The sequence below is a fragment of the Macaca fascicularis genome, chromosome 11 (assembly GCF_037993035.2).
Source record: "Macaca fascicularis isolate 582-1 chromosome 11, T2T-MFA8v1.1".
Classification (NCBI taxonomy): Eukaryota; Metazoa; Chordata; class Mammalia; order Primates; family Cercopithecidae; genus Macaca; species Macaca fascicularis.
Genome location: NC_088385.1, coordinates 107,912,967 through 107,925,854, shown reverse-complemented (window position 1 = coordinate 107,925,854; position 12,888 = coordinate 107,912,967). Strand labels below are relative to the sequence as shown.

The window sequence follows — 12,888 nt, the reverse complement described above, 5'->3', positions numbered from 1 at the left end:
ATTTGACTTTAACTGAATACTCAATTCTGGGCATTGCATTTTCAAAGAGATAGCAATGAAACAAGAATATTTCTAAGAGCAGAGAAGGTGCAATGGTAAAGAAGTTGAATGTCATGTCATTCAAGGAAGCACTGAACACACTAGGAAATGTTTCACCTGGAAAATAGCTAGGGATGAGTTTTGTAAACAACTGAAGGATTGTCATATGAAAGAAGAGTAAGATTTATGCCATATAACTTCAAAGTGCTAACCTGTATCTGGTGAGTAGAACAGATTTTGACAAACAACATATAATCATTTATTAAGAACCTACTAGGGATAATGCATGATGTTAGGAGTGACAGAAGATGCAAAGATGAACTGAGGAGAGTTCCGGCCTTCTGGGAGAACTATAAGACCATAGAAACAGATGGACTTTGATAAGGCTTCTAAGTTCTGTGGAAGCATGGGGAAGTAGGGGAACAATTCTGACTATAAGATCTACAAAGTTTCTTGGAGGAAGCGGACTTTAAGTTACATTTTGAGGAATGAGAGGGGTTAGCAGACATTTATTAGGGGAAGGGATATTCCAAGATGAGAGAGGAGCTTGAGCAATGGCAAAGAAATGGAAGAGTAAAAGCCTACTTGAGAAATAGTAAAAAGGCTGTGGATGGCTGAAGCTGAATAATATGGATAATGACAGTGTAAAATGAGATAAGCCCGGAAAAGTAGGGAAAGGGTAACTTGGAGAGGGCTTGAAAAGCTGGGCTCACAAGGCTGCACTTTCTTCTGGATAGCCCACAATAATTTTAAGAATAGGAGGGCTGATACTAATTATCTTCTCTGGAGGAGAACCTTGGTGTCGTCTGGAAAATTAAATAAGAGAGAACCACTGAAGACAATCGTCTAACATCTAAAACCTTCCACTGGACTCTCCAGACTTCTCTGACCATCACCAATCTCTTCTCAGATTGCCCCATTCACCTTCTTGCTCTAAGGAAAACCTGGATCTTCCCAGAGGTCACGCTTCCCTGTGGCTCTTTCACTTAGAACTGTTTTTCTCCAATAGCCCTGGCACCAACGTATCTGAAGGAGGATTTCTTGAGTCTCAAATCCACCTTCAGACATTCTTCTTCCCTCTTGCCTAAACACCTTCAGCCTTGAATCTCAGGTTGTTATATTACATCATCTTCTACCCTTTATCTTTGTACTCTCCTGCTACCTGCCAGATTACGTTCCCTTATTTCTCAACAAAGTTAACGACTGGCCTATCATTCTTCCCAAAACTACTCAATTCTTGACTCAATCCTTTTCACATCCTGCTCTCTCAGTCCCTAGGAATTTTTCATTCAGTGATCTTGCCCTCTACCCTTTATAGTTCCTTATTTTGTACCTTGGCCTAAGCCTTGTCATTACCAATAACAGCATCTTGTGTTGATATTACTATAATAAAATTAAATAAATATTATTAAGATATGTGCCACCATATTAGTGCCACACATTCCATTCTCTCATCACCTCTCTTATCCTTCCAGATCCTCCTTCTATTACCCTAACCCCCACACTTTTTTGAACCCTCTGGAAACTTCAACCAATTGATCCTACCAACTTTTCATTGTACTTCATTCCCTTGATATCTTGTACTCTCTTTACCAAATCACAAAATGAATCACTATCATCACTCCCTTCCATGCACCTTCGATTCCCTTTCTCTCTTTCCTACTTCCTTTCCACACTCCTGTTCAAATCCAACTCACCACCAACTCTATGTCTTTACTCATGCAGCTATACAAAATGAAAAGCTACACAATGATGATAACTAGTCCTATTTTAGTTTCATGACTATGAATCTCACATCCTCTTTAATGTAAGTTGGCAAACATATTTTCCTTCTCCATGTCTTTCTCTCTCTCTCTCTTTCTCCCTGTGGCTCCATTCTCATTCTTAGAGATGACCTTGCTTCTCACATTAAAGATAAAGCTGACAACATAGGAAAAGAACTTATTAGACCCTCAGCATACCTGCCAATATGTACATACTCCTCCTTCCCACCAGTTATCACAGATAAACTATCCATGGTCCTATTGTGCATATTTCTCAACCTCTCACTGATGCCCACATCACAAATTTTCCCCTCTCTCGAACACCATAAATTATCTGCTGGAGAGCTGCTATTTTTAAAAGAAACTCTTGACCTTACTTCTCCTCCAGCTGCTGCCCTATTTCTTCACTACACTTCATAGCAAAACTGCTCAAAAAAGTTGCCTATATTCAGAGCATCTAATTTATACCCTCTCATCTCCCTTAAATCCACTTCAATCAAGGTTTCATCCCCACCACTCCACTAAAACGGCTCTTAACAAAATTACCATTGACCTCCACTTTATTAAATCAATGACTAATTCTCAGTCCTCATCTTATTTGACTTTCAACAACATTTAACCTAGAAAACCATTATTCTCTTCTTGATAAACTTTTGTAATTTCTGAGATGTGGCACTTCTGGGTTTTCTCCATCTTTGCTGGTGGTTCTTTCTTGGCCTTCTTTACTGGTGGTTCATGTCCTCTTTGACCCTTTATTATTGGAGTGTCCCAGATCTCAGCCCTTGATGCTCTCCCTTCTACATTTATACTTCTTCCCTTGGTCATCTCTTTCAATCTCATGTCTTTAAATAGCACTTATATGTCAACAACTATTAGTTTTATATCTCTTTCACAGACCAATCATCTTTCAAACTCCAGACAGGGAGGTCAAACTACCACCCACAATATCTTGCCAGCTCTCAATATCAAACTTCTGAGCTCAGCCCCACCTTTGCCCTCAAACCCACCAAATTTGCTTCTCTTGCAGCCTTCTCCATCTCAGCTGATTTTACTCAGGCCAAAAAACTTTTCAGTCATCCTTTGCTCTTCTTTCTCTCTTACCCTACATCCAATCCATTAGGATATTTTGTTGGTCCAGCTTTAAAATATATCCAGACTCTAAATTCTCACCATCACTTCTGCCTTTCCGAGTCAGAGCTACCATCATTTCTCCACTGGATCATTCTGGAGGCCTCCTATCTGACCTTTCTCCTTTTATCCTCTCCTCCTATAATCTACTCTCCCCATAGTCTATATTACATCCTGTTAAAATATAAATCAAATTATGGAATTCTTCTGCTCAAAACCCTGTAAGAGCTTCCTTTCACATAGGGCTCAAAGTCCTTACAATGGCCTATAAGGTCCTGCCCAATCTAGTCCCTACGACCTCACTGAGATGATTCCCCACGTCACTCACTCCACTTCAAGTTCAGGAGCCTCCATACTGTTCTTCAAACCACCAGACTCACCCTTACCCTACAAGCTGTCCACTAACTGTCCCTTTGCTGGAATGAAGTTGCTTAGACATTCACATGGCTGTCTCAGAAACTTCTAGTCAGTGGTTACATATCTTCATGACTCAGCCTACCCTGATCATCATGTTTAATATTGCAACATGCTACCATCTTCCCCTACTTTTTCTTTTATTCATAATACTTATCCTTTCCCTAAACACTATATATTACGTATGGCTTATATATAACTATAATATAGATTACACAGTTGGTCGGTTTAATATATTTATTTATTATCTCTTGCAGCTGCTATGTGAACTCCCCAAGGGCAGGGACTTTTGTCTGCTTTGTTTACTGATGTAAATCAGGTACTTGTTGAAAGAAAGGCAGGCAGAAAAATTCAGAAGCTATTGTAGTAGTCTAAAATACAGCTAATGAAGGTTTTGTTCAGCCCTACCCTACAAATATTTCTTGGGAGTACAGAGATAAATAATCCAGAATCCCTGCCCTTAAAGATCTTTCAGTGGACAGATAGACAAGTAATTTCGACATGTTCAAAGATAACGGGGCAAAACCAGGGCATCCTGGGAAGAAAGAACAGCAGGAGCAAAGGTTGGGAGGCATGAAACAGCATCACGTATTTAGAGAAGTGAAAGCACATTGATATAATCAGATGTGATGGTCTATTTGATGAGCCAACTTGGCCAGGTTACAGTCTCCAGTTATTCAATGAACACTAATCTAGTGTTGCTGTGAAGGTGTTTTGTAGATGCAATTAAAGTTCATAGTCAGTTGACTTTATGTAAAGGAGATTCTCCTTGATAATCTAGGTCAGTTGAAAAGCCTTAAAAGCAGAGCTGAAGCTTTTAAGAGCTGTGCCCAAGAGTTCCAGCCTGCCCTTGCAGATAGCCTGACCCATGAATTCAGACTTGCCTAGCCGTCTCCCACAATGAAAGCCAATTCTTTGTAATTAATCTCTAGTACTTACTATCTACTGGTTTTGCTTTTCTGATTGAACCCTGATTGATGTAATATAGTAATAAAGCTTAAGGAAGATGAGGGCAAAAAATGAAGGGTGAAAAGCAGTAGGGGCCAGATCACAAAAGGCATTTGTTTTTAACATGCTAAGAGGTTTGAACTGGACCCTGTAATCAGTAGAACAAGCACAGTAACTGATCAGGGGTAGACATGAATCATTCTGGATTTGGTACGTCCTGGGAAAGGAGGCAAGAGGAGGAGAGAGATGCTAGAGTGGGAGAAACCAGGAAAGTTACATGTGAGAGAAATAAGAGGAGAACCCTAAGATTGTCATGGAAGCCAAGGGAACAGTGTTTGGGGAACAAGTGGGTTGTCCACCTTGGTCTGGTGCCTCAGGAAAGTCTGCCAAACATACTACATTGTGATAAAAGGAGGTCACTGAGGGCCTCAAAAGCAGCCAGGATGGAATGGAGAAGCTAGAAACCAGATTGTGTTGGTTGCTCTCGATACAACAGAGCAATCAAAAGTAAATTATAATTTCAGAAGTTTGGCTTGGAAGGCAGGAGGGCAAAGTGGCAGAAGAGGGAAAAGGATACAGTGTCAAATGATCAGAATGGTAGAAGCTTGAGCCTTTTCATAGACTGAGGGTGAACAGCTAGCAGCGTGGAGGGGTGAAAGAGACAAAAACAAGAGGACACATTCTCCTGGCTAAAGGTCATGGGTGAAGGCTTGGTCAAAGACAGTAGGAGGCCCCTCATCTTCTGAAAACTGGAGGACAGTGGAGAAGGATGTGTAAAGAGCAATACATTTGAAGAGAGAGGATAAGGGACTTCCAGTAATTCATGCCCAATGGCCCTGGTGTTTCTTGGTGGGTTAGGAAACAAGGTTACATGCTAAGAGAAAGAAGATGGGGTGACATGAGTAGAGATGGAAGCTTGGCTTCAGTAGCAGCTGTGTGGCCATCTACTAGGACATTACAGAGAGGAATCAGGATTGGGTGAGAGTTGTTCTAAATGACTTATGAATTCTCTCACAATTGATGTTTCTATAAAGTCACTTTGCAGGAACATTGCCTTGGTCACTGATATTTCCTTGAACCCAAAACAATGCCTAGCACGTAGCTGGCACTCAATAAATATTTGTTCAATCAATGAATGAATACGTAAATGAGCTTTTCCCCCAAATGAGCACATAAAATGTTTTTACTTCCTTTAATGTAGAATCACTTTAATATTTTAAAGAGATCCCGGATGCTTCCCAGAAGACTTAAAACAACATAATGACTCCAGTCTTCTCTCGTGATCTCAGGAGGATGTGGACAAGCCAACACAGATAACCTAGGTTTCAAAGTGTGGGTGTTTTTTGGCTTGATTTTTTTCCTGAGCAATCTTAGAACAAATTATCAGGAAAATGGCCAAATCTCTATTTTGTTTTATTATATAATGAGCTTTCCTGAACTAAGAAAGAGTTTATGCACTCCGAGTTTCATTTAGATTCTACCACTGTGCACATAGCCTCAACCTTCTCTGATCCATCAAGCTCTCTCCTCTCTTATTTGTCTTGGTGATATTTACCACTGACTGAGGCGAAGAGAAGGGGAAATAAAACAAGACTCCTAACAAAAGCAAGCTTAGCTGAAAGTATGGCATAATTACATAATAAAAATATAAGGCAGGCTGTGGTCAGGTTGCTGCTGAAATGGGTCCCCGTTGAACTTCCCCATGCATCACCTGGGTGGAAGACTTTGGTTTTTCCATTAGTGATTCCAGAAGAGCTCGCCTCCATTTTTATTGACCTTCTGCCTGGTGGGAGTGAGGAATGCCTGACCACAGGCAGGCGACGACGCGACACTGGGCGGCTTGCCACACTTCGCCGTTGATGGATTTGCAAACACTTTTCAGCCCCATGAATAGATAAACTTAAACCTGGAATGAGAAATGGCACCATTAGACTTCAGAATGGCTAAAAGGCTGTTACATTCTTATATGAAGTCCAGAGAACAGAAGCAACCATGTTTTAAATTCTTAAGGTATGCATCACTCAAAAGTAGACATCCTTAGTTACCAAGACAAGACTGTTATGAATCAGGATCCAATCAGTCGAATCTGAAGATTCTTATAAAAATTCTTTCCAAAATGCTGGGAATATGTGCACATATTTGGCATGCTGTTGCCAAAGCAATAGGGCTTAAGAACTACTGTTGGGGTATCTGGAATTTCAATAAAAATCAAGAACTTTCTCCACAAGATTCACAGATAGGCCAAAGTCATTGGCTGAACTCACATTTACACTCTTGATAACCTTAGAATTATATGCATCTTGAGAACTATTTTATTCAGAAATATTTCAAACATACCAAAAGCAAAACGAATAGTATAATGAACTCCGTGTCCTCATCAACCAGTGTCAACAAATATCAAGACTTTTCTAATCTTTTTTCATTGATCCCACTCCCTTTGTTGTTGGTTTGCTTTTTAGATACTGGAGTATTTAAAGCAAATTCCAGATATCATGTCAATCTCCTCAAAAGCATTGATTACATCAGCTTATATAGATTACATCATTAATATGGACTCCATCTACTGATGCATATCAACTGTATAAAGAAATACTGAGTTCAATGTGTATTTTTTTAAAACACTCATTGATCACCATTGGAGGTTGCTAAGACACCAACTCATTACTCAGAAAATTAATAAAGGGAATAAAGCAAGCATTTATCCTGCCTTTCCTTTACTAACCATTTTTTATTAGTTGATGAGGGAAAGTTCTTCACTACAGAAGAATTCTTGCTAAGAAATACCAATAAAAAAGAGAATTAAAAATTATTTTAAAGCTACAATAAGAAGTCTACTAAAAACCCAGAAACAAGGAAAATAACAACTCTGCTAAGAGGTAAACTGCAAAATCGACAGTCATAGGTCATGTCAAAGGTAAGAAGAGTCACCTTAAATTTTCCCAGGGGAAAAAGAAGATACGACCTGGGCCAATTTGCAAACTCTAGCAAATCTTAAGGAAGGATGACTCAAATCAGATTAGGGCTTGATCAGCCAGGAAATCATTAAAACAAACAGTGTAATAAACATAGGCAGCGCTCATCTAAGAAATATGCTAAGCTCAAGAATTCCAGTTGCACCACCAGACAGTCCTGACATACGTGATTTTACTTTCCTTTATCCATTTAACTGTCCTCATTCTAACAGTGCTCACCAGATAACCTAAAGATTAGGATTTGGCTTCCAGTGCAGGAAGAGAGTTTTCACACTAGTGTTCCTGTCTACCTGGCAGCCAGGAGTCTCAGTGTGAGCTAACAGATGGACATCCTGGGCTTCCACACTTCTACCTCCACATGAATTGCTTGGTATGAGTCTGTCCCCAAGATGTTGTTTCTAAGCCCACAATGCTGTGAGCCTAAGCCTTGGTCTCAGGAGATTCACCTAGGTTAGGACTATCATGCTGGGTGGCCCCTTGGGAGATAGGCTGGCAAGCTGCCCCCGGGTAATGCATGCCCTACTCTGATGCTCCGGTGCCTACGCAAGTATGAGCCTTCTACTCCCAGATGTCTCTCTCCATAAGTAAGACAGACACCACAGCATCAACCACATGCATCATCCACATCATGGTGGAGTGGTTTTCTTCCACTCCACCATCCTCTGTGCCACTGGTGCATGTTCCCCATTTCCACGGAGGTACAAACTGAACCATCTGTAGACCCATCAAGACTCCAGAAGAATGCAAACAGATTTGTGGGTGACAGATGAAGGGAAGGGGAGAGACATTTTAAGTCAACATCAGATGACACATGCACTCTCAGTCTGCAAATATGAAATAGACTGCTCTCCTGAAAACATTTCTTCTTTTCCTTTTTGCAGAGGCTTATTGGGCTGAGGAGAACAGGATTCTGACTCAGCACAGCACTTTTAGCTTTTATATAACTTTTCTGAAGGAAGCACAAAATGACGTAAATGAGAATAGAAATTATATCATGGAAATAAATGGCATAGGTACTTGAAATTGTGTTTTTAAAATATAAGAATGTAGATCATAGCAAAAAATGTTAAAAATAAAAAATAATTCAAGAATATTACCAGGAGAAGATAGATATGAGGAAAATGGGTATGTTACATGGAAATTTGGAAGGAATCTTTAACGCCTGAGAAAAATCCATGTTCTTCCTCTAGGAATTAAGGGTCCTCAAAGTACAGATAAAGGGCCTAGCCTAAAAGAGCTCTCCTCACACAAAGGCTAAGTCAATGGGAGAAAGAGAGATTTATAAATAAATAGCTAGTATGCAAGATAGAAAATATACTCCAGGCATTTGAAAATGTTAATATTTATAGAACATTCTGAAGTCACATCTTTAGAAATGAATTGTCAGTCAATAAATTACATCATCCAATTTGTTCTTAGTCTAAAAAAATTGTTGACACTATCTATTAAATGTCAGGCACTACACTAGATATTGATCATTATCCCATTAATGTATCATCACAACCATAAGAGCCTGAGAATTGGTATCTACGTTTTACAAATGGGAAATCTGAGGCTCGAGAAGTTACTTGACCAAGGTCACACAACAAAGTGAGTAACTGATATTTTAACCTTGCCTTTTTCCACTATACCATGCAGTCTAATGGATTCAATACCAATATAAATATTCATTGTTTTAAGCCTGCATTCGTTCTGAATAGTAACTTAACAGAAATCTATCCTGGGTGGGGGATAGATTGGAAGCACAGAATGTTGAGAGTCCTTTGGCCTAAGCTCTTGAAGAACTGTCTGTTTCTCCCCTCTCCCATGCTTGACCCATGGCATCATCCAGGCTGAAATGTCCTCCTAATTCTTGATCAGCTGTCAAAGACCTTAGTAAGAACTATCTACAGCTGTACCTTCCCCTTGACACACTTCAGTTCCTCTGACCCACTACAGTCTCTAATCTTGCAATTAGCTCTTATCATGTAATGCCCTTGAACTCTCATTCATCTGCCAGTACATGGATGGTCCATTTCTCAAACGTTCAAGAGTCTCTAATGACAAAGGTCACATTGTGCAGTTTTCTGATTCCTTCATCATCTCCGAACAAAGTACTTTCCATCGGGCAGGTGTGGGGCGATGATCCTCCTTCAGTTCCTTTTCCCTCTGCACTTTGCACGCTACATGGTGCAGACACCTTGGACATAGACAGGGCACAGTGGCAAAACCCAGTCAAGGAAATAACACTGAGCACGCTTACCTGTGCAGCAAATTTTTCATTTAGTGCTTCCTCTTTTATTGTATCCTCACCGTCTTTCCTAGGCTCCCTGAGGCCAGAAACTTAGCTGCCTCCCTCAGCCTCATCAGATAGCTTCCTCTCCAACTCAGCTGAGCAGATGGGGCCCAGGTGATGTAAAGTTTCTCATCTTCCTCCTTTCCACCTCAAATAATCATTACAAAAATACCTTTTCCTGTTGAGACACATCATCTACCTTACTTGATAAAAGACCCAAAGTCAGAACTTGGGAAACACACACCCTGGGGGATAAGGTGAGGTTAGTACAAAGTAGTGGCTAAAATGTGGATGCTGTAGCCAGAATTCTCGGCTCAAATCTTGGCCACATCATTTACTACCTATGTTACTTAATGCATTTATTTAAACTTTTGCCTCAGTTTTTTCACCTGTAAAATGGGGTAACAATTCATACCTCATAAGGTTTTGTGAGAATTGAGTTTATATCTGCAGAGTGCTTATGGCAATGTCCAGCATAATGAGTCCTCAGTGTAAGTTAGCTGCCATCATTAGCTTCTGTCATATCGATGATTCTCCTCAATCTTTGTTTTTATCCATTAGGCTCTAGCGTTTACACCACTGCCTCTGCTCATCTGTTTTTAAACTCTTGCTTTGGCTTTCGTTTTCATGACACTTAAGCTTCTTGCTACCTCCCCTTACCTTTTTAAACTCTTTCTGTTCCTGTTCCCAAAGGTGGGATTAGTTCCCAAAGCCCGATTTAACAAATTACCACAACCAGGATGGGTTCAAACAGGATTTTATCATCTCACAGTTCTGGAGGCCAGGTGTCTCACACCACGGTGTCAGCAGAGCTCTGTGCCACTGCTGTATGTTCCCTATTTCCACAGAAGTGCAAGCTGAACATCTGTAGGCCCATCGAGACTCCAGAAAGGCAGACAGAAGCTCTGGGGAGAATCCATTCCTTGCCTCCTTCAGCTTCTCATGGGTGCCAGCCTTCCTTGGTGTTCCTCGCCTTGTGACAACATCACTCCAATCTTTATCTCTGTGATTATATCACCTTCTCAGTGTTTGTGTCTAATCTCCCTCTGCCTCTCTCTTATAAGGATGCTGGTTGTGACATTTAGGGACCACCTGGATAACTGAGGATAATCTCTCTATCTCAAGATCCCTAACTAAATCACATATGCAACGACTCTTTTCAAATAAGGTAACACTTGCAGGTTCTGGGAATTTAGAATGTGGACAGATATTTGAGAGCCATTATCAGCCCACCACAGTGGGCATTTTCCAAAGTTTTGATTTTGGCCTTTACTTCTCTCCATCCTGTCCATCCTTGGGGATCTTATGCACTCCATATCTCCATCTGTAATCTCTGTGTGATCAGCTCCCCAAGTCACGCCTCCCACTGTACTCTGTCTCCTAAACATCAAGCCTACATTTCCTGCTTGGTCTGAGTTTTCTCTCCAGACACTTGATGAGTACATGGGAACACAATGACTAATATTTTAACAAATAAAAATCAAAGGCCGGGCACAGTAGCTCATGCCTGTAATCCCAGCACTTTGGGAGGCCGAGGAGGGCGGATCATCTAAGGTCAGCAGTTCGAGACCAGCCTGGCCAACAGGGTGAAACCCCATCTCTATTAAAAATACAAAAATTAGCTGGGCATGGTGGCAGGTGCCTGTAATCTCAGCTACTCGGGAGGCTAAGACAGGAGAATCGCCTGAACCCAGGAGGTGGAGGTTTCAGTGAGCTGAGATCTCACCATTGCACTTCAGCCTGGGCAGCAAAGAGCAAAACTCTGCCTCAAAAAAAAAAAAAAATCAAAGCTCAGATTTTCTTTAAGGCTCTCAAATATTTTCTTTACTTCTCAAAAATCCTACCTAAAAAGTGAAAATTTTTCTGAAAAACATAAAATTCTTAGGTGTTCTTTCTCTCTGGCCCACTTCCAAGGTACACTATTTCTGGCTTTACTGCACAGTTAGCAGTGTGCCTGTGTAAAAATGATTTGCTTTCATCCAAATGTCATTTCTGTGATTCAGAAGGACTCTATGCCACAGGAACATGTGTCGTTCTGTCAATGTTTTACAACTCGCAGCGGTGCTGTCTATGTGTTGCATTACTCTTCCTGTCATTTCTTAGGTAAATTACTTTTCAAAACACTGAAAAACTATGTTTTGAATGTCACCACCACACACAAAACATAAGACTCATCTATTCTTAATAAAAAAAAAAAAGAAAAAGAAAACCTTGTAGAAGGGAAGATTTACTTCTAGTTTCCTCTTTAACTACAAAGTGGAGGGTAAATCCAGTGCTTCAACTTCCTGGAACACTGACCAGAAGGAAGGTGGGAACTCTCTTTGTTACTCTCAGGTCTGAATTTACTTTTCCAAACTTTCTGGAGCTTTTCTAATATCCTCTCTTATGTGGCTCAAAGGACACTTGACAAAATGTTTGTAAAACAGACTGATACCCTCCCACATCTGAGGGAGGAAAAAGCTCAAACACATAGGAATACATGCAGAAGAGGAAGCACCTCATGTGTCATTAGCTTAGGTATGTTCCCATGAGGGGGGCAGAATTTGTGCTTAGTTAAGTGAGCTCCAGTGGACCCATAGAAAACGGGTTCGGAGGAGCATTGAGCATCAGAATTGGTGGGTAACTGAAAGTAGGTGCATTTCTGAGAGTGGTATGAGCTCTAACCCATGTAGGACCCCCCTGCCCGACCCGGAGACCTGAAGATAGGGTGTTGCTTAGTCTCAGCATGGCTGATGACAGAATTTGGTACTGCCCAACCATCCTCCACCACACCACGTCCTTGGCCCTGTCATGCCTCCTTTTATTTCTCTTCTCACTTTGTGTCAGGCTATTTGACAGATTAGCATCAGCATGTCACAAAAATCTGGCAGTACCAACACATCAAAGCCAGGAAAAACTTTCTGCCAAGATGCTTTCATTTGTAACTCTGTTACAATTATGTCTAAAGCCACGTTAACTGAGCATTTAAGCGCATTGAAAAGAAACCAAAATGCTAAGGACTAGATATAATATTTTCTAGATCTAACCTTTGGCTCAATATCTACACGAAGAATTTATAGATCAGAAAGGGTAAGAGCCTGTAAGAATGTTTGACCAGCATTACTTAAATTCAAATAAAGTGCTGCAGTTAGATTATTGGTGCTTTCTCTCCTTCAAATCCTCCTCTAGATTCTTTACAGACTTTTTGTAACTTTTTCTTTCTTGTTGCTGAGGCTGAGTGAGAGTCTCCCTTTTATTCCCCCTGCGACCGAATTCTATTAGGACTTCATTTCAGGAAACCACAGTGGCAGAGTAGATTATTGCCCCCGATTCGTAATTCATACCTTCTCTCTGTCATGTGACTTGTTAG

General features: G+C 40.7%; 1 protein-coding gene across 21 annotated transcripts in view; it reads right to left on the bottom strand.

Annotated features, from left to right (window-relative positions):
• ANO4 (anoctamin 4) overlaps positions 1-12,888 on the bottom strand; it is a 413,826-nt gene that overhangs the window by 222,175 nt on the left and 178,763 nt on the right. For all 21 annotated transcript variants that reach the window (XR_012420534.1, XM_015431432.4, XM_005571998.5 and 18 more), the window contains one exon: positions 6,004-6,198. Coding sequence is in view for 18 of the 21 variants with exons in the window: in XM_015431432.4 (XP_015286918.3) it covers positions 6,004-6,198 (195 nt within the window). In the remaining 3 variants the exon portion in view is untranslated. The remainder of the gene's footprint in view (positions 1-6,003; positions 6,199-12,888) is intronic.